Source organism: Bos indicus, chromosome 29, assembly GCF_029378745.1.
Source record: "Bos indicus isolate NIAB-ARS_2022 breed Sahiwal x Tharparkar chromosome 29, NIAB-ARS_B.indTharparkar_mat_pri_1.0, whole genome shotgun sequence".
NCBI classification, from domain to species: Eukaryota; Metazoa; Chordata; class Mammalia; order Artiodactyla; family Bovidae; genus Bos; species Bos indicus.
This window is the reverse complement of record NC_091788.1, coordinates 1795973-1819013: the sequence shown is the minus strand read 5'-3', so window position 1 is coordinate 1819013 and position 23041 is coordinate 1795973. Positions and strand designations below refer to the sequence as shown.

General features: G+C 39.1%; 1 protein-coding gene across 2 annotated transcripts in view; it reads right to left on the bottom strand.

Moving 5' to 3' along the window:
- Nucleotides 1–23041, bottom strand: part of SLC36A4 (solute carrier family 36 member 4) — a 41974-nt gene that overhangs the window by 6201 nt on the left and 12732 nt on the right. For both annotated transcript variants that reach the window (XM_070783038.1, XM_070783039.1), the window contains 4 exons: nucleotides 17877–18104; nucleotides 15257–15355; nucleotides 10714–10883; nucleotides 3435–3604 (listed from right to left, as the gene is read on the bottom strand). In XM_070783038.1, the coding sequence (XP_070639139.1) occupies nucleotides 3435–3604; nucleotides 10714–10883; nucleotides 15257–15355; nucleotides 17877–18104 (667 nt within the window). The remainder of the gene's footprint in view (nucleotides 1–3434; nucleotides 3605–10713; nucleotides 10884–15256; nucleotides 15356–17876; nucleotides 18105–23041) is intronic.

Sequence of the window (23041 nt, the reverse complement as noted above, 5' to 3'; positions counted from 1 at the left end):
CTAAACTAGAAATACTTTATAAAGTGAATCCTTGTTTAATGGATGTGTGCTATACCATTTAACATTTCTCTCAAAGGAAGTATAAAGCATGACTCTCAATCACAACAGAACATTTCAGAACCCATTGGCTTTTATCCATTTTGTGAAAAAATACTTACAGTAGATGGCAGTATTTAAAAGGACAACCAGACCAACACAACTACCACCTTGTCATCTAAAGAGCCTTTCATTTTGGAGTCTATTTTTTGTTACTAATGTTTTCCAATAGGCCAAGTTGTTATGAGTAAAAGTATTTTGGAAAAGCATCTGGAGAAACACTATAGTATTTTAGAATTTATTTATTCAGACTAAAATTTCATTTACCAAATGCTTTTAAATCATGAAATTTATCAATTAGATAAAGTCATTCTTTAAATGTTATATAACCAATATATATTTGCTAATGAAAATGGCTTAAAATGTTATTTGATAATGTTAGTAGAGAAGAAAGTGAAATATATATACTTTAGGCAAATCTGACATAGAAGAACTCAAAAATCACAAAAATAGTAAGTCAAAGGATAACTTGGATAAGGATAATTTATTCATTACAAATATTCACTACAGGATTACTATAAATATGCTGCCCTTTGTCATTTACAGACAGTTATTATGAATATATCTAGTAAGTCCTAATTAATCTTATTCAGCATTTCCAAAAACTATATTATAGAGGAAAAGAATGTATCCTTAAGGTACAAAGTTGTCTCTGACGTGGAAAAAAAAGCAATGGCAAAAAAGGTCCATTTTCTTGCATCTTAATGGTAAAAGCAGATATATCAGAGAAAAAAATAAAATGCTTGCTACTATAGCATCAACAACACTCTAGCTCATAAATCTGTTTTAAAACTTATTTATTTTTAGTTTTGGTTGCACTGGGTCTTCAGTGCTGCACGCAGGCTTTCTCTAGTTGCAGCACACAAATTTAAATTGCACAAACAGTGAATGATCCTCTCCATATACCTACTGACTCTAAGATAGAATACTAGGGCACAGCGTGGTACTTATTTTCAGCTATTGTGACAACGAACTTAAATGGTTCTGGTACTTCTTCTTAGTATTCTACAAACTACCAAAGATTTATGCTTTATGTCGTCACAGTTTACTAAAAGAAGAAAGCATACTCTCAAATCCAAGGGCTTTTCAAATTAAAAACAGTAAAAGGATCAATGAATTGGACAATAACAGAAATAAGCAGTATTTAACATATTCTGTAGGTTCAATTCAAACGGGATCAAAATACTGGTTTGAAATCAAAATTTAGCAGCTTTTTCTACAGGTTTGCCTTTAAAATAAAAGGCATTTACTGCAGTCCATGGTGGCCTCCGGCCAGTTGCTAGTCACTCTTCTCTCTTACCTGTGTAATGCCTACCTAGCAGGTAAGGGTCTACAGGGAACACGCAGGAAGAGCCCGACCCATCCTTTCAAGCTTTTGATTCCATGAAGAAGATGCTGTGAAAGGGCGATTCCATACTAAATGGGGACCGAGACATAACACACAACCCAAGCTGATGAGCCCCACAGTCTGCAGATCTGCCCTCCCAATCTGATGAGCCCCACAGTCTGCAGGTCTGCCCTGCAGACGTGGCCGAGCACCTGGAAAGGACTGTGGGGCCTGAAAGGCGCACACCCAGCGGGACCTCCACTCCCCCTGCTGGCGCTGCACAGCCCGCTCCTCAGACAGGACACACCCGTCAGTAAAGAGTCCTGCCCAGGACATTTTCAGGTGCTTTGGATAACGGATACAAAACAGGTCTGTCATGAACATCGGTTGACTTTAACTTGAAGGACCTGCCAAAGATTTAAATGCAGGTCAGTGTCCAACCATGTGTCTCAATGAAGTAGAAGGGCATATGACATGGTCTGTGTTCTCTGTGTCCAAAGCATGCTGTAAATATAGCCCTCACATATGGTTAAACAGGCTTCTCTATTTTTAACTAAAAGAAAGCAGCAACAAAGAACAGGCTGCAACTCTTGGTGCTATGTACTCAGCCCTTGAGAAAAAGCCCTGGCTTGTGGGAATAAACTCCTGGAGGTAGAGGTGCAGTCTGGTCTGGACTGCAGCAGACAGGGAGCTCAACATAACAGCAGCCAATGTGCAGAAGTGGGTGAAGTTATTAAAATTCAGTAGCTAACCTTAAAAGGAGACATGCATTCAGAATAGAACTGCCTTACATCTCCTGATAGAAGGACTTTGCCTGAAATATGTCTTTTTATTTAGTACAGCTGTCAAAATGTCAATAAAAGTAATGTGTAAAGAATATTCTAAAACATTTTAAAATAATTTTTCCACCTGGGTGTTTCATTAGACAATGGAGTATGGGTTTACTGACTTCATTCCTCAATGTGATTTCCCTTATTAGTTGACATATTTCATTTAAATAATTGCTTCGAAAAGTATGTCTTATCTTCTTTATCTACTTTGCCCAGCTTTGCTGTTTCCCTGAACAAAATATAATACACCCAATTCTTTAAATCTAGGCATAAGCTGCACCCCAAGGTGCTCAATGCAATTTACAGAGTTACCCAGAATTTCTAGTTCTACCATTCTCTAACCTCGAATGGGCCAAGATAGTTACTCAAATCTTCTCGAGAATTTCCAAAGCTGCTTACCCCCAGTCACCAGTCATCTCATCCTTGGTATCATCCTAGGCAATCCCATCAGATAGGTCAGTGGGGCAATCATCTTTCTCTTTGCAATTATAATAAAAGTGGTGATAATAATGATAGTATTAACAGCAACTTCTAACCACTTTGTTCATATTTTTAAATGTCTCAAAGATGGTTTGTAACTTAAGACCCAGCAAGGAAGTGGGAGGCCTGAGTTTTGAACCGTCATGTCACTGAGAGTGCTACACCAAACGAAAGGCCCCTCTCCACGAGTCTGCATGATTAATTCTACCTTGTGGGGCATTTTATAATATGCAACTATAATAAGAGATTATACACACTCCTTCCAATAGTAAGTAAAATAAGCCACTAAAACTGTTAAAGACCAAAACAGAACAAAACCCATTTGTATAGGGAGTCATGGAGAGCTGAACTGTTAAATACACAAAAGTTAGCAGATATAAAAAACCTCAGGAAAACTAGAAAGCCAAAGCAAAATGTTATCAACCATATAAAGAGTCGCTTATGCATCTGATTTAAATATATATTTCAATCATGAGTGATATTATTTTGAAAATAATAATTAGGTTACTTGTTTTACATGTGATAGGATCTGATTTATGATTTTCTTCTATATCAGTAGAATAACAGAATTTTAAACCAAAATGTATCTAGTTAGGTGAACAAAATTATTTCAAAAATATAAAAAATATACTTTAAGTAGCTTCATTAGAAGAAATTCAACAATAAAAATCATTATGATATAAGTATGCAGTGATACTTACAAGTAATAGTAACCAAGAAGGACCTTATTGCAAATTCATAGATTTGCTTCCATTTAGCATGAAATCTGGATGTGATCACAGGGATAATTATCTCTGCTGGAACATAGAACTGAATTGAATATGTCACAAAGATGCCGAAGGAATACAGAATTTTCACTGATTGATATAACCTGTTAAAAAATTTTCAAAATTTAGTCATTCTTTCATTTCCAGCTTTACTGACATTTAACTAACCAATGAAATTATAAGACATTTAAAATCTACAACATGATGATTTGATACACATTGTGAAAGAGTTCCCACAAACAGAATTAATTAACAAACACATCCATCACCTCATATATTTGCCTATTTTTTTATGTTTTGGTGGGAACACCGATTCTACTCTCAGCACATTTCAATCATACAATACAGTAATATCAACCACTGCTGCTTCAGTGGTTCACTGCTAAGTCGCTTCAGTCGTGTCTGACTCTGTGCGACCCCATAGACGGCAGCCCACCAGGCTCCTGTCCCTGGGATTCTCCAGGCAAGAACACTGGAGTGGGTTGCCATTTCCTTCTCCAATGCATGAAAGTGAAAAGGGAAAGTGAAGTCGCTCAGTCGGGCCGACTCTTAGCGATCCCATGGACTGCAGCCTACCAGGTTCCTCCGTCCATGGGATTTTCCAGGTAAGAGTACTGGACTGGGGTGCCATTGCCTTCTCCAATATCAACCACAGTCACCACATTATACATTAGATACTCAGACCTTATTCATCTTTTAACCAAAAGCTTGTATTGTTTTACCAAACTCTTCTCTTTTCCCCCATCTACCAGCCCCTGGCAAACACCAATCCATTCTCTGTTTATCTAAGTCATAATAAAAATAAAAGAAATAAAATGGATATAACCAAAATAAAAAGAAAGTTAGATTCATATTAAGACAACGTGCATGAGCAAAAACAAGACAACATGCATGAACCCAGCGGGCACTATGCTGAGTGAACACGCCAGGGAGAAAAAGACAAACACTGCATGATATCACGAATATGTCAAGATTACAAACAGTTTTCCTAAACAGCTGCCAAACAAGAAGGAATTCGATTAAGCCTCCTTCTATAATGTATCCATCCTGGGAGTGAATGAGGAAGAAGAAAGCTGAGTGGAAACAGATTTGAAAACACTACAAACAGCAAAATTAAGGAAAGAAGGAAGGCCTTAGGGCTAGGAACAGTACAAACTTACTATTAAAAAGACCTCAAGATATATTTCTCACCTTGATGTTTTAAAGTTTAAACATAAATGGTCAAGCTATTGAAATGTACAAAATAACCAAAAGACTCCTGCTTCATATGCTTTGATACATAATTTTGGAGAATTGAATATTCTTATCAGTTTATTAGTACAGTCCTTTTTTCTAATTATCTTTTAACTTACATGTTTTAAAAATATAATTAACAATATATCTAAAACTATATCATTAAGCATATAGGTAGAATAACTTTTCTATTGGTATAAAACAAATTATATAAGTTAAGAATCTGGTTATTATTAACACCACTCAGTAATATTAATTATATGTAATTACTATCATTGGCTATTACCCAGAGTAAAAATGGGAAATAAAATGGTCAGTATCTTTTTAGAAGCTGGTATATTTGTTAAGGATCCATCAGAGAGTAATACAGAAATCAGTGTTAAAGAGAAGCATTACAGTCTTTTAAAATTAACTATTCTGTTTTTATTTTTGTTTCAAGAACCCCCTAATTTCTATGTTTCGTATCTATAATTTCAAGCACTCTGTTTTTCTATACTCAACTTTCCTACATGTTTATCAACCTTTGTTCTCATTTTGGTTTTAAGCATGTATCTGTGGTAATTGTCCATATGTACTAATCTTGGCCATATATACTAATAGTTTCAGAAATTTAATACTATTTACTGTGATGAAAAAAGAAGACAGACAGAGGAAAGGAAAGGCAGAGGTCATTTCAGCCAGGATTCCTAGGTATAGGCAACTTTCATATTGGAAGAGTATCATTAAGAATTTCTGAGGGCGAGAATGGAAGAAATAGTTCAGAATATACAAATCTTTTTTATCCTGTTTCCTTATATTTCTCTACATCTTTATTTACTGTGCCTCTTGGTGATTCCATTCTTGCCTAAACATTTTCATCTTAGGTAACAAATTCCTCAGAAGTCAACTCTCAGATTTCCTGGTAGGATCAATTAAGACAGCTTGATTATCTAACACTATTTGTCAGCTATATTTCCCAGAATATTCAACCTCCTAGTTCCTGTATGCTACAAACAGGAACTCAGACTTAAGATGTTTTTCTGTTTTGTGGGGAATGTGAAGTCCCAGTTCACTTATCTAAATAAATTAAAATATCTACCCCACGTCTTCCCTGTTCTTACATGCTTCTCTCCTGTTTGAATTTTCCAATCCAATGTGTGCTTCAAAAGGATTCCATGTGTGAGACGGAAGACGTCACTTTCCTGCTTCTCAAGGTCTGTTTATCTGAAAACTTAATATACCCTTGATATCTCTTAGGAGAAGAATATCTGCTATTTGGGTTACTCAAGTGGAAATCCTAGAAAAACACTGCCGAAACATCATTCAATTAAGGCTAGCAGTTACAAGGGAAATGCTTTTATACCTAGAATACTATTTAATGAATATTTTAAGTGCTGAGTAATGTGCTATTTTACGGAGATGCATCACAAACCCAGAGATGCAGGGTTTCTGCCTCAAGGTGCTCATTTCTAGCTCAGAACTGTGAATTTACTTGATTGTTTAGTCGTTCAGTCACGTCTGACTCTGTGAGGCTCCATGGACTGTAGCCTGCCAGGCTCCAAGAACACTCGAGTCTGTTACCATTTCCTCCTCCAAGGGATCTCCCGACCCAAGGTTTGAACCTGTGTCTCCTGTGTCTTCTGCATTGCAGGAGGTCCTTTAACCCCTGAGCCCTCGGGGAAGCCGAATTTATTTTATTATAATCTTTAAAATATACCCTTTACTTCAAAAGCTAAATGCACTACATTAAACAATATCACTCATAACTAGTTTTAAAAGATGATGCCTCACTAAGATTGAAGGTAATAAGTAATTAATAACGTGGAGTCTCTCTAATCCATACTTGCTTTATTCTGAGGCTGCTCTCTAATTCAACCTTTTCTTGTAGGAATACCCCACATGAACTTTGAGACTTTAAGTCAACGTGGCATCAAAAGCCCTTTACAGCTTCTCATGGCTGGTAGCTGGGTTCCCTAGGCTCCTGTGACAGTCATGGGCTTTCATATCTGAGGCAGGAATTAGGTGGGCTCCTGCTTACATTTCTTGGGACCAAAAAAAAAAAAAATGGGCTTCAGGCTGGACACTCTACAGCTAGCCTCCTGTTTGCATTTCCTGAGACAGGAGATAGGGGGGACTCCAGATTATGTATTTACAACCAGCCTCCTCTTTGCACTTTGAAATAGAAATAACAACAGAAACAGGGAAAACAGCCAGGCTATGTCTTCTGTGGACACCTTAAGGTAACAGTCATGGCAGAAGCAGAGAGGGGCTAAACCCTGTTTGCGTAAAGGATCAAGAGGTCATATATTTCCCATCCTTGGGGCAAGGGAGACACTGAACATGTACACAAAAGCTCCTCGGGGTCAAAGGAGAGGGCACCCCCCCTTAGTATGTAATGCCAAGGCTGCCTGGCATCCACTGGAAAATGGATTCAAGGATCAAGAGGTCATATATTTCCCATCCTTGGGGCAAGGGAGACACTGAACATGTACACAAAAGCTCCTCGGGGTCAAAGGAGAGGGCACCCCCCCTTAGTATGTAATGCCAAGGCTGCCTGGCATCCACTGGAAAATGGATTCCAGCCCAGGATTGGCGGGCTACAGTCCATGGTGTTGCGCATGCCTATGGGGAAGGGTCCTGGGGTAAGTCCGGTGTGGAAAAAGAAACCAGATAATTGGCCCAAAGTAAACAAAGACCCAGAAGAACTGCCCTATATGAACGCCTTACCTGCCTCTTGCAGCGCTCCCTATCGCTAAGGGGGACACCCCACCCCTTCCCTCCAGGTGTGCATCTCTGCCTCACATCTATCTCAGCTACACAAAGTTTCTCCACTGGGCCCTCGCACTTGTGATTGTGTTATGTGTCTAATAATAAACTTTGTATCTCTTTTCACAGTTTTTGCCTCCATGAGAAATGCACTTCAATGGGGGCAAGAGCTTCTAGCCTCTAACCCTTGCTGATCTAGTGGCTAGTTTCATCCAGGCTGCTGCTGCTGCTGCTAAGTCGCTTCAGTCGTGTCCGACTCTGTGTGACCCCACAGACGGCAGCCTACCAGGCTCCTCCATCCCTGGGATTCTCCAGGCAAGAACACTGGAGTGGGTTGTCGTTTCCTTCTCCAATGCATGAAAGTGAAAAGTGAAAGTGAAGTCACTCAGTCGTGTCTGACTCTTAGCGACCCCATGGACTGCAGCCTACCAGGCTCCTCCGTCCATGGGATCCTCCAGGCAAGAGTACTGGAGTAGGGTGCTTCATCCAGCCTACCCAGGTTCAATTTCTGGGCAGGGAACTAAGATCTCGCTTCACATCACTGCTCACTGCTGCCTCTCCAAGATCAATACCCAGCCAATAAAGAGTACATTACACATTCCCTAAACTGCTCAGCCTATTGCCTGAAGCACAGGAAGGGGAGGGAAGAAGGGACTCATACATAGCAATTCAAGATAGGAATCTCTGAGATAACCCCATGATTATCCTAGTCCAAACTTATTATTTTGGAAGATTATCATTATAAAAGACAACCGCCTTCTCTCCAGTATCCCTCAACCATGGCTAGTATTTTAACCATCCTAGTGGCAGAGAACTCACTTCTCAATGCAGATGTAAGAGACGGGGGGGGCGGGGCAGGTGGTTTGGGTTTGATCACTAGGTTGGGAAGATCCCCTAGAGAAGGGTATGACAAGACACTCCAGTATTCTTTCCACAGACAGAGAAGCCTGGTGGGCTACAGTCCATGGGGTTGCTAAGAGTCAGACATGACTGAAGCAACTGAGCATGCACGCACAATTGCAGACCATAAGGAAATAGACTGTAAGCCAGAAAAGGCATGTCTCCACAAGAAGGTGTTACTCAACATCGGTTCTCTAAAGGGGAGTACCTTGACTTGCTTTCCTGTTTTGTACAGATTTTCGTTTCCAAGGATACAAGGATCCCCTCTTCTAAATAAAAAGCAGGTGTCTAACCAGGTTTTCCTGAATAGAAACTATGATCTTGTCGACTAAAAAAACAGTCACAACGTGAAAGTGGAGAGTTGTTTTATTTGATGGTCTGTTTTTAATTAAGGCTTATAATGAGTTCCTTTCTAACTGGGGAGCCATAGCAATTAGGGAACAAGGCAAAGGTGGGAAGTGGATGCAGAAAAAGGGAAGGATTCATTAGAGCTACTGCAGGGACAGTACCACCCCCTTGCGGTTTAGCTGTGAAAACCAAAAGCATGCCCTCCACCTCCGTGTCCACTGCTACTTCGCCAGGTTCCTAGCTCCCTGCGGAGAGGAGCGTCTCAACCTGACACGCAGGCGCTCCCACCTCGGTATCTTCCCCCTTAAGACTTTCTTTAGATACGTTCATGAATAAGGGTAGGGGAGGATTCTGAGATCGTTTCCCCACCTATATCTTATAGTACTTGTCAAATTTACTTATAAATTTGCTTTTAGGATTTAGTCTAAACATTACTTCAAGTGGAGAAATGTATCATTCTGTTTTCTAGACACTGTACTATCTTTGAAAGAGAAACTAAACTACCATAATTCTTAGCCTTGATCCTCTTATATTAAGCTATTTGTCTATACTCCATACTAAACTATTACAAAAAAGAAAAAAAGGAGCACTTTTGAAGGAAAAAAATTTATATTATCAACTATAAAATAGGTTAATGAAATAAATGCCAAACAACCACATGTCTTGTTTGTAGGCATGTCTCCAGCTTGAAACAAATGTATAACACTGAGACGGTTCCATCTCGGAATGCCTTCCTAAATATATCATAGCTAAAGTAGAACTGTAATTTAAAAACCAAAGATAAACACACTGCATATGTGAGACTTGTGCAACCTGGAAACTATTCTAGGTGCTTTCTCCCTATCATAAATGGTTCCCTACAAACACTTGTTCTAACAACATCCTGGACTCCAATGAGGACCCAGGATTCAAATGACTACTGAATAGCAATCAAACTCTCATCAGGAAGCCAGTCAAAATATTTAAATTTAAGGTTTCACAGACTTCCATCCAAACAGCTAAAGGAGCAGCATGATATTAGGTCAACATTTATTCTTTGCATTTATCAAAACTAAGGAGTTACTTTCCATTTCATAAATAAGGGAGCAAGTCTACATCATAATTACCACCAGTATCTTTATTAAATCTCCAAAGATCAATCTCTGAAAGAAGATAAAGACTCTATATATTGCTTCATTTAGCAGAATATGGTTCTAATATTAAAGAGAATATTAAGATGCCCCACACTATTTACAGTTGACCCTTGATCAATGCAGGGGTTGGGGTCTGACCCTGCATATAACTTCTGATTCCCCCCAAACTTAGCTACTAATAGCCTACTACTGACTAGAAGCCTTACTGACAGTCAATTAACTAATATCTTGTATGCTACAGGTACAGCTACATATATTTTATAGATTCATGACATACCTTTTTTATATTTCTAGGCTATGTAGTTTCTGAGTTTTTTCAAATTGTCATGAATCTCAAAAATTTTTCTAACGTGTTAATTGAAAAAAATCCATATAAGTGGACCCATGCAGTTCAAACCCCTGTTGTTCGAGGGTCACTTGCGTGACATGTCCTGTGCTCAGAAAGGACTGAGGCACACACGGTATGAAAGCTGACCGTGAAAACCTTGAGGGCCACAGTGACAGGTTAGATGATTTTATCAGAAACCCAGAATGTTAGATTTTTGGCAGCAAGGATAAGTATTAAATTTTTTATTAAAGTGAGTCCATATTAAAAGAGTTCATGTTTCGCTTGTTATCCAAATTTGGAACAACCTGTAATTTTTAATCTTTTAAAAATATGCCACAAAAATCTGTAAAATCAGATCATCTCCTCTGAAGATTATGAAAAAATTTAGATTACACAAATAAAGAGACCACAGTAAGGATTTTAAATCTTTAAATCATAAAACTAAAAATACACCTTTATCATAAAACACTAGTAAATTATATTTATAAAATATACAAATTAGGTTTACAAACTCTTGTCTACCTACCACACATCCTGGGGAAGATTTAAAGTTATGCTGCCTTTGATATCATCGTGGAAACACATATATCCTAAAGTAGCTAATGATACATACAGCGCTGTGACAATCCCCATGCCAATATTCAATGCTTGGGGGAAGCGTTTTGATTCTTTCATTTGATTTTCAAGTGGAAGGACCTAAGAAGAGAATGCAAGTAAATGAAAACAATATAGCATCTGCCTGACAGGTGCCCAAATTAATCTTTCTATAGTATATACAACACGTAATTGTTGATGTATCTTTCTAAATATTACATATTTTTTCAGACTACAGATTTTTTAAATTCCTAAAATAAAAAGATTTGAAATCAGCTCTTAATACACAAAACTGTCAGCTTTTTTTTAACAAATAAACTTTCTACATCAGAATAATTTCAGATTCACAGAAAAGATACAGAGATAAACAGAAGACTCCCTTATACTCCTGACCAATTTCTCCTTTAATTAACATTTTACACAACTGAAGTACATGTGTTATAACTAAGAACCAATATTGGGACATTACAATTAAACTCCAAAATTTATTTGGATTTCACCAGTTTTCTCATAAACGTCCTTTTTCTGCTCCAGGGTCCTGGCCAGGACGGCACCTTGCATTTTGCCATCATGTGTCCTCAGTGTCCTCTGGTCTGGGGCAGTTTGTTGATCCTTCCTTTCTGTTGATTACCTTGACAGTTTTGAGGAGCATGGTATGTATTTGGCACACTGCCCCTCTATTAATTGTCTGATGTCTTCCTTATGGCTAGATTGGGATTATAGGTTTCATAAAAGTACACCATGGAAGTGTGATGCCCTTCTTATCACACATGCTGTCAACATGCTTTATCGCTGGTGAAGTTCATTTTGATCCCCTGGTTAAGGCAGTGTTTGCCAGTAAAGTTCTGCTTATAAAGTTCTTTCCTTCCTCCTCCTCATACTCTACTCATTAGAAGTAAATCACTACAGGCAGCCCACACTCCAGGGACTCGGGGGATTAACTTACAACTCCTTGAGGACAGTATCTACATAAGCTACTTGGAAATCTGCCCTTTGTGCTTATTTATTTAATCACATATTTGCATTCATAGGGATTCATATATATTTGTTTTATAGTTTACTACTGCTGAAGGCAATGGCACCCCACTCCAGTACTCTTGCCTGGAAAATCCCATGGATGGAGGAGCCTGGTGGGCTACAGTCCATGGGGTTGCTAAATGTCGGACACGACTGAGCGACTTCACTTTCCCTTTTCACTTTCATGCATTGGAGAAGGAAATGGCAACCCACTCCAGTGCTCTTGCCTGGAGAATCCCAGGGACAGGGGAGCCTGGTGGGCTGCTGTCTATGGGGTTGCACAGAGTTGGACACGACTGAAGCGACTTAGCAGCATTTTGTTACTACTATCATTCCAGCTTCGCTCATCATGAATTCTATCAGGTGAGGTCCTTTGTCCTTTTGATGTGCATCTATTCTTTTGTTTTTTGAGCACTTCCATACTTTCTGGCAGGGCTTCCCAGCTGGCACTAGTGGGTAAAGAACCTGCCTGCCAATGCAGGACATGTAAGAGATGAGGGTTCAATCCCTGGGTCAGAAAGGTCCCCTGGAGAAGGAAATGGCAACCCACTCCAGTATTCTTGCCTGGAAAACTCCATGGACAGGAATCTGGCAGGCTACAGTCCATGGGGTTTCAGAGTCAGACACAACTGTGCAGCTAACACACACACACACACACACTCTCTGGCACCACAATATGCTCCAGATACACCTTGAATTTCCTTGCTTCCGTCCTGTAAGCAGCCATTTCTCCAAAGAACTTTGTTTCCTTTGCTGGAAAATCAGATTTAGAACTCAAGATCTGTGCACTAAGCGGGCTCAGTGCTCCTGGGTACCAATGCTTTCTGCTCTCTCAGCAGACAGAGTTAGTAGGTACATGCATGCATACTGACCCAAGTACACACATCTACAACTGATTCTCTATCCAACTGTATCTGTCGTCTGTCAATTTAATGAGATGAATGTGTGAAGTGTGAAAGTCACTCAGTCATGTCTGATTCTTTGCAACCCCATGGACTCCTCTGTCCATTGAATACTCCAGGCCAGAATACTGGAGTGGATAGCCTTTCCCTTCTCCAGGGGATCTTCCCAACCCAGGAATCGAACACAGATCTCCCACATTGCAGGTGGATTCCTTACCGTCTGAGCCACCAGGGAAGACCCAATGAGATGAATAAATATTTACATTATGGGGGGAAAAAGAAAACCTTTAAAAAAAAAAAAAAACAAGGGCTAATTTAAAAGTTTAATTTGTAGGCAAATCTTTGGAGGTTTTGGGCATACAAATCTGACCACACAGTGAAAGACACTAAGTTATAATAAGTATTTACTGAGTGCTTACAATGTGCCAGGTATTTTTCTAAAAGCTTTGCATGTAGGATCTCATATAGTCCTCACAATAACCTTATGAGATAATAACTGATGTTATCTCCGCTCTTCAGGTGAGTTAGGTCAGTCCATATGAAAACTGTGAGTGATTAACAGAAAACAGAAGAGTGCACGAGTCCTATCCTCAGAGGAAACCCAGACTGAAAGGAGAAGCTCAAGTCAGGGGTGGAGCCAGTGCAGCAAGGAGGCTCCATCTGCACGAAGCAGCGCCGCCTGTTTCACACGTAACCTCATTTATGGAGCTGATTTGGGGAAATACAAAAAGAAAACTCAATACGTCTTAGCTACTGGCTGGAATGGGGAAACCAGGGACACAGTGAAAAGAAATACTCCAGTGTTTCAAGTTTGGGCAACCAAAAGTAAACTAAAAGAAATAGAGAAATGAGAAAGTAAAACTGATTTTATATAAAAAAGAAAAAGTATGTGTCAGACTTCAGAGTTGTTGAATCTGAGATGTCAGAGGAACAACACTTAACTGGAAATGTCCAATAGCTTAACTACAGCTTACTAGTTAAAGCAGAAATGAAAATCTACAACACGGATAAATGGAGCTTCCAAGAATTAGTAAGAATTCTATAAAAGAGAATTCAGAGAGAGCAGAAACCCAACTAAAATCGCATAAAATTGTCTCAGTTCTATTTTGTCTGTGGTTCATACAAACAGATGTTTATCAGTGGTTCTGCTCCCACACCAAACATCAGTCTATGAAACATAAGCTACAGCCTTTCACTGTTCAGTTGCTAAGTCGTGTCTGACTCTGCGACCCCACGGAATGTAGCATGCCAGGCTTCTCTGTCCTTCACTATCTCCCTGAGTTTGCTCAAACTCACATCCATTGAGTCAGTGATGCCATCCAACCATCTGGTCCTCTGTTGCTCCCCTCTCCTCCTGCCCTCAACCTTTCCCAGCATCAGGTCTGGGCCACTGGAGAAGGACCCAGTGGCCCAGGGAGAAGGGGATGGCAAACCACTCCAGTGTCCTTGCCCTGAGAACCCCATGAACAGTGTGAGAAGACAAAAAGACATGGTCTTTTGACCAAGATCAAATGTAGTATGCGGGCTTCCCAGGTGGCAGTGTCAAAGAATCCGCCTGCCAAACACAAGAGTGCAGGTTTGGTCTCTGGGTCGAGAAGATTGCCTTAAGTAGGAAATGGCAACCCAGTCCAGTATTCTTGCCCGAAAACTTCCATGGACAGAGGAGCCCAGCAGCTTACAGTCCATGGGGTCACAAAGAGTTGGACATGACCGACTGACTGAGCACACAAATAGCAATATCCTATTTTGCCCAAATCTATACATTCCAGGCTTTCAATGAATGGGAAACATCTTTTTTAATTTTTTGGCCACACCGCATGGCATTTGGCATCTTATCTCCCCAACCAGGGACCGAATCTGCACCCCCCGAACTGGAAGTTCGGCGTCTTAACCACTAGGCCACAAGGGTGTCCCTGAACTGGAAGCATCTTGAATGGAAATATTTAGGATCTCAGAATCCTCACGATGTTTGTATCTCTTGGTATTAGCTTCATGATAACATCATTTCACAAAACAAATATGATATGCATAAATCTAAAAAGAATGTATGTTTGACTCTTCTTATGTAATAGTAAACTTTATAACAATTTCAATCAATTTCTAGTAATCTAATCTATAAGATATGATGTTTGGGATCTGTCTAAATATAACCCAGACTTGACAGAGTAAAGTGAATATAGATCAGATAAAATTAACCATGAGTTAATGGTTTTTGAAGCTTGGTGATGTTTACAGAGGAGTTCATCACACTATATAGGTTTGAAAATTTTCACAACAAAATATTAAAAATAATCTATTCTAACGCTCTCATTTTACTTATTAAGAAAATTATCCAAGATAAAACATGGATGAACTCCTGGTTAGTAAAGGAACTAAACTGTAATTCAAGATTATCATACCAAAATGCAAATCATTTTCTAGGAATAAAAAAATAGAAATAACAACAACAACAAAAAACCCCAGAAACAGGAAAGAAAACCATGTATTTTTAAGTGTAAGTAAGTCTCTGTGTTGACTTAAGATTTTAAAAAATAACAATAAAGACTAAATCCTTACCACTCCTATGCCTTCAAAAGCAAATACAGCAGTACCAAAAAAGAGGGGGTATTTTTTCCAACCAGCCACTATTGGAAGGTTGTGGAGATCTGGCATATTCTGGAGAAAGAAAGAAAAAATAACATAAGTTACTTACTTGTTTGAAACAATTTAAAGCAGAAGAGTGAAATCATATACTTATGAGCTTCACGCTAGCAAATGTGGATTACAAATGTGAATAATTCTTTCAATAAAAAGTTTAAGCATCCTATGTTAAAGGTAGCCAAGCTGTTTAGGATTTTACTGCCAGAAGCAATTGTCTCCCTCGAGCCCACACGTTCCAGTTGAGCTAAACGCTCCTGATTACCTGCTTCCACCTGTAAGGCCCAGGCTGTTCTCACTGGGCATGGCTCCTGCCACAGCAGGAAACACGCAAGCATGTTCAACATCTGAGCTGAGGCCATACAATCAGTTATCAACCACTGCCGACAGTGTCCAGTGAAACTCGTTCCCACTCTACTTTCACTGCTCTTTTGGTTTCTAAGGCTGCCCAACTCTGGCCTTCTACCTCATAACCCTGCGTGGCTCCCGAGCTCTAGTCTCAGGGTTTTACTCTCTGACCTGACGATTGCCATCACCCTTATTATTTGTGCAGAAGCCTTGACTCTGGCTTCGATGTGGGTGCTGACTCATACAGCCTAGTTCCAACCCTCACTATCTGGACACTTACAATCTGCACATCTTGTTCAAGATGCCTGGGTCCAAAGTGGCTACTTCCCCCAGCTACCCCAAGTCTCCTCACCACCCTGTGTTCTCTGCCTTACCAGGCACGAAGCGGAATTCGAGGCTGATGAAAAGCATGAACAAAGACACTGAAGTGTGACAGCACAGGGATAACTGGGGAAATAAGAGAGGCCTAGAAAACCTTTATTTTCTTGGGCTCCAAAATCACTGCAGATGGTGACTGCAGCCATGAAATTAAAAGACTTGCTCCTTGGAAGGAAAGTTATGACCAACCTAGACAGCATATTACAAAGCAGAGACATTACTTTGCTGACAAAGGTCCCCCACCTAGTCAAAGCTATGGTTTTTCCGGTAGTCATGTGCAGATGTGAGAGTTGGACCATAAAGAAATCTGAGCGCAGAAGAACTGATGCTTTTCCAACAATGTGGTGTTAGAGAAGACTCTTGAGAGTCCCTTGGACTGCAAGGAGATCCAACCAGTCAATCCTAAAGGAAATCAGTCGAATATTCATTGGAAGGATTGATGTTGAAGCTGAAACTCCAATACTTTGGCCACCTCATGCGAAGAACTGACTCACTGGAAAAGACCCTGAAGCAGGGAAAGATTGAGGGCAGGAGGAGAAGGGGATGACAGAGGATGAGATGGTTGGATGGCATCACCAACTAGATGGACATGAGTTTGAGCAAGCTCCGGGAAGTGGTGATGGACAGGGAAGCCTGGCGTGCTGTGGTCCGTGGGGTCGCAAAGAGTCGGACACAACTGAGCTACTGAACTGAGAAAACCTGAAGCACAAGCAGAACTGTGTGACATGATGGTGATACATGAGTAAAAACATGTTAGGATCAAAATGGAAAATTAAAATGTTTGGACTGCTGGATAATACTAAACTGTCCTTCAAGGCTCACAAACTCTACCTCAGGAACATACGTTTCTGCTCCACTAACTCTTAGATGTCCAACTAAGGCATCAGGAATTCTAGAAAATCTTATGAGGTCCTTCTGCTTCTCCTCTTCCACTCACATGTGCTATAACAACGAGTCCACAGGCTTTGGAATTCAGACAGGGCAAAAAAGAAACAGAGACTCATCATAAGAGAATTCATCATGGACTGCTAATGGAGATTTTAGGACAACTACTTTAGCAGCAATGTCTAAAAAGTCTAATTGCATCAGAAAAGAATAAAACAAGGATTCTCTACCTTTTTTGAGTCACTGGCCCCAGTGAGAGATGAAAGCTGTACAGCTGCCCAGTGGAAAACGCACATATACATACAGAAACACTAAATCTTATAAATAATTTTAAGGGATCTGTAGATCCCCTGGATCCCCTCAACAGACTATTTTAAGGAAACTGAGTTAAGTATCTCCAGACTACTGACGATGAACTCAGTTGTGGTTACTGCAGAAAGAGGTCACAGCCCAGGGTAGTGGCAGTGAGCTGAAGCGGTGGCGGCAAGTAAAGCTTCAGGCGTGAAAGAAAACCGTAACATCACAGCTAGACTCCCGTCTCCTAGGATTGGTTTAAGTCTTAAAGGAATAAACAAAACACTGATGAGTTCTTTATTTCATGTTAGGCAGTGCACTAAGGCAGGGTCCTGCATCGCACAACTCTAGTAGGGCAGGCATTACTACCTTCTGAGGCAATGCCATACAGCTCAGAAGCATACTGACCAAGATTCAAAACCAGATCTGACTACAAAGCCTATGCTTTCATCCTCTATGCCATACACTTCTTCAGCTAAGCAGTATCCCCCAAAAGAAAACCTGATTACCTCCTAGGTGACACATAGGAAGTAGGATCTGTACTTATCATCACTTTTACCTCTAAAGTAAAAAAAAAAAAAAAAGTTTACTTGTTAAAAAACATACGACACAGTTAAAAACATGTTATACTTACCCTAACAACGTACTGATAAATTATCACAAGACTGACAGCCATGGATATGTTGGCAAGGAATGAAAGCACAAACAGATTCTTGAGCTCACGAATGAAGACCAAAAGAATTAAAAATGGAAGAAAGCAAAGCATATATATCCTTAGGTCAATACTTCTTCTCTCACATGGACTTGATGAATTGGTACTATTCAAAACAAACACTTTACTCTCCAGGAACCCTTCATGAACCTATACAGGATTACCAGGAGAATAAGGAAGAAGGAAGACAAAAACTTCCATTAACTTATAAGCATGAAGGAGAAATATAAAGAAAACTATGATCTATATACACTCTATGATAAATTCCTTTGCAATAAATAAAATACATAGTTTCAAGACAATCTAGCAACCTAGAAATACATATATATATATATATATATAAGGATAATTAGAATAGTCTTCTTTGCAAAATAACTTTATCATACTGTGAAAACAAAGTTCACTAGAAACTTATGAGGACAGACTTGCTAATGCATTTCGAAGTTTTGTGACTGTGACACTCGTGATGACTGCAAAGGCTCAGTCTGCTTCTGAGATAATCAAAAGTAGAAGTATGCTTGTCTAGAATGGCCATTGGGTAGTCTATTAACACAGTTTGTTCAAAGCAGAAAACAATCTCCAAGTGCCTTTTAGAAATGTACAGTAATCAAAATGAAACTCAGAAATCAGAGCCCAATTTTAAAGGTATTCTATAAAGCAACTGTTGATGAATTAGTATCACTGTCAATAAACATTTATTAAAAATCAGTTATCTTCTGCATGCTAGACAATAAATTTTTGTCAGAGCAAAAAGCTCCTATAAAATAAACCAACTTTACCTCAAAATTTATTCAGCTATTTCTATAAACCAATATTTAGCTTCCAAAAGAGATTCCATAATTTATAGGCTCCATATATTAAAAATTGTCCCTGATTCAATTAATCAAATAGTCCAACTTACAAAAATAGAAATGAAATTATAGAGGACTTTACAAATAATCTTAAAAACTCACAGAAGAGGCAGATCATACTAAAATAAAAATAACAGTGAAAATCTATTTGCCCCAAACACTATACCCTCCTTTGAACACAATGACATTATCATGTCTCTGGATATATAAATTAAGAACCAAAACTTACAGTAGTAACAGCAAGTATTTTCTGAGTATTTTTTATGTGTCAGGTACTGAACTTTACTCTCCAGGAACCCTTCATGAACCTATACAGGATTACCAGGAGACTAAGGAAGAGGGGAGGGAAAACTTCCACCAACTTATACTCATGAAGGAGAAACATAAAGAAAATTATGATTTATATACACTGTGTCAAGTACTGAACTAAATACTTGATATGCAACATCTCATTTAATCCTCAAAACAACTCTCTAGAGGTGGGTGGTAATATTAATTTCCATTTTATAGTTGAGGAAACTGAGGTTTAGGGAAAGTAAAAAAGAAAACTCTATATGATATCAAGCCAGTAAGTGGTGGTTCTAGGATTCAAACCCAGGTCTGAGACCCAAGAATCTAGCGTGGACAGGTACACGGTCACCTGATCAAAACGCTGCAAGCCTTAACGAGGGGCCTGCCCAAGGAGCCCCCGGTCCCCTCCGTGACATCCCTCCCCCCCGAAATACGGCACTAGGAGGGCAACAAGTCAGAAGTACAGAACACAATTCTGACATGATTAATAAATCAGGAGGTTAATTTTACCCTTACCCACAATAAGTAATGTTTAGTGTCACTACAAATGTACATTATCATCGTAAATTGCAGGGACTATACCTACTAGTTTTAAGTTATGTTGGCAACTTATAACTCATACTGGACTAGCAGACTCTCAGGTTATGCCATGGACCATTTAAGAAATGCACGGCTCTCATTTATCTTATAATTGGCCATTAAAACTTTCTATTTTATCTTCTATAACTTGAAATAGTAGCAAAATTGATTGTTTACAGCACTGGGCTTTTAAGAAGATATTTTATTTGTTGATTCAATTTTCTCTCTGTCATCAAATTATTTACAACCAAATACTTCTGAAGTACAGGTATTCAAAGAAGTACCTCCCATAATCAAGATGAGGTAATGATAGAGTTAAGCTCTATCAAGGATTCCTGGCAAGAGAAAAGGAGTCATATAACCAATTTTAAAAAGGGTTGTTTGAGTCGTTAGGTGCTTGGGAATTTCACATCAATTCTATCACAAACCTCTCATAATAGTTTAGTATTCTTTGGCAGAAAGACGGTTATAGGAAATTCTCAAGATTGAAAAATAAAGTAAAATAAAAATATCGATACATACCCAGAGCAAGATTCAGGTAAACATTTGAGTCCTTCGGTGCCCTCTAGAGACAGAGATTGGCTATCTAATAGGACTTCCTACGCTCTCACATGTTTACCAAAATGCAAAACACTGAAATAAATATTATAAGATAAAATTACTAAATTCAGTTGCTTCCAGTAGAGCTCAAATTTACTAAATTCTACAATTTATTAACTTTTCAATTCAGTGATTTAATGGTTAAAATTCCAAAGGCAGATGATGTTCTTCAGCAAAGCTAAAATGCAGAATTAAAGCTATAATATGCTATATTTGCATACTGCATATACAATGCATAATGCATTGTATAAAGGCTTTCACCAACCTTTCATCAGCTGAGCGTCACAATAAGGCTATGAGGAATATGTGAGATTTTGCTATTGTTCCTATTTTACAAATAAGGAAATTGAGGCTTGACCAGGAATAAGGGGTCTTACCCAAAGTGTAAGTTAAAACTGAGAGCATGCACCTGAATTCAGATCTTTTGACTCTGAAGTCCATGGTCTTTGGTATCACAACATTTTTTTTCTCTGAATGTAATAGCCCTTCCCTGTTCTTCATACCCATACACTATTTTGTCTATCTGACCTTTTCTTGAGCATTTTAACGTAAGAGCAGTGAGAAGCTACTATGACCACGATGGACCAGCCTCACTGGAAGCGCCACAGGACCTCACCCCGCCAACTGTCCACAGCGGCTTAACGGGACCAAGAACAGCCATGCAGCAGCTACAGACCAAGAGACGCACAACTCCATACGGGAACTAAACTCTTAATTCTTTGGTTCAATGTAATACTGAACCTTCAGTTTTAGGCAGATCAAGGTGGTAATAACCTTACAGGTTTTAACTGTAAAAGTAGTAGCAATTAGTACGGTTTAATCAACCTGTGTGTCCTTTATTGGAGACTGCTCTCAAATGTGAGGACACTTCTGCAGAAAGGGGCAATGTCTGATGATGCTGTTTCAGTGATCATCTGTCTGCTCTCTAAGGTGAGGTGCTTAGCATTGCTTTCAACTTTTCTCACATCTGCCTCAATGTGTTTTTCCATATTGCTCTTTGGGCTGCAAAAGAACTTTCATCTTTCTATCAACTGCAAGCTTCTCCTTACCTTCCAGAGAGTCACTTTTTCTACCTGGTCTTATGATATGTGCAAATGAGTAAAGTTCTTCCATTCAACTTTGGAGGCAACTGATAACATTTCATAGAAGAAAGTCACCAATCCTGAGCTTACAGATATTTATTTTATGTACTTACATAGTCTGTGTCATACACATACTCACAACTAAAGTCAGACAATGCCCTGCCCTAGGAAGAACAGTAGTGTGGCAGCTGTATGAGGCATTTAGGTTTCTGCCTAATTTACATGACCTGGGGCACATTGCTCATGCTCTGTGAGACTCTGTATCCTCATTCATAAAATGAGCATAATACTTATATTACAGTGCACTTGCAAAAATTAAACTGTATCACAGTTTATAAATATAGGATCATAAAGCGTTATGAGCATTATCTATAACTTTAAGTCAAGCTTGTTGGTAGCTGTCTTAGGGGATGATAGAAAACATTCACTACTACCATGTTGCACAATCCTAGAAAGGCACCATTTCCACCATATTCTATAAAATAACTGCCAAAATGGGATATCTTATCTTGACATTAAATAGCCTCTTAACTGAGTCAGTAATCCTAAAATTCGGAGAAGGTGATGGCACCCCACTCCAGTACTCTTGCCTGGAAAATCCTATGGACGGAGGAGCCTGGTAGGCTGCAGTCCATGGGGTCGCTAAGAGTCGGACGCGACTGAGCGACTTCACTTTCCCTTTTCACTTTCATGCACTGGAGAAGGAAATGGCAACCCACTCCAGTGTTCTTGCCTGGAGAATCCCAGGGACAGGGGAGCCTGGTGGGCTGCCGTCTATGGGGTCGCACAGTCGGACATGACTGAAGCAACTTAGCAGTAGCAATCCTAAAACTATATGACTTGAAGAATTAAATACTTGTAAAATCAAAAGCACATCATCAATGATGAATAATGCTGATAAAAGCATCACCTCTCTTATTTATAAAAGAATGACTCAGTGACCCTTTCCACCATTAAAAATCTAAAAGGATGGCTTTATCAAACTATGGCCCCCAGACCAAAACCTACCATCTATTTTTGCAAATAAAATTTTATAGGAATACAGCCATATATAACGTATTATTGTCTACGGTTGAGTTGAGACAGAGATCATACAGCCTGCAAAACTGAAAATACTTACCATCTAGCCCTTTACAAAAAATGGTTGCCAAATCTTGGTCTAAATATAAAATGAAGTTATCTTATACTTAGAAAAGTGAGTCAAATATATACTTGAAAGTCGCTCAGTCATGTCTGACTCTTTGCGACCCCATGGACTATACAGTCCATGGAATTCCAGGCCAGAATACTGGAGTGGGTAGCCTTTCCCTTCTCCAGGGGATCTTCCCAACCCAGGGATTGAACCTGGGTCTCCTGCATTGCAGACAGATTCTTTACCAGCTGAGCCACGAGGGAAGCTCAAATATATACTAGGTATATAGATTCTTCAGTACACATATTCACATGATTTTGCATTAAAATACCTACAGAAGTACTCTAGATTACTGAGTAATGCCTACAATTGTACCATGCACATGTGGATAATTAATAAAATTTATTGACTAAAATAACTAAATAAAAACAGATGGTAAAGTAAGAATAATACAGGCCAACTATCAGTTAAAGCACATAAAGAAATGTACTTTGGCATTGTGCTAAAAGAGTTTTTTTTATTTCAGTGCTTTGCATGTTTGTTTAAACTGAC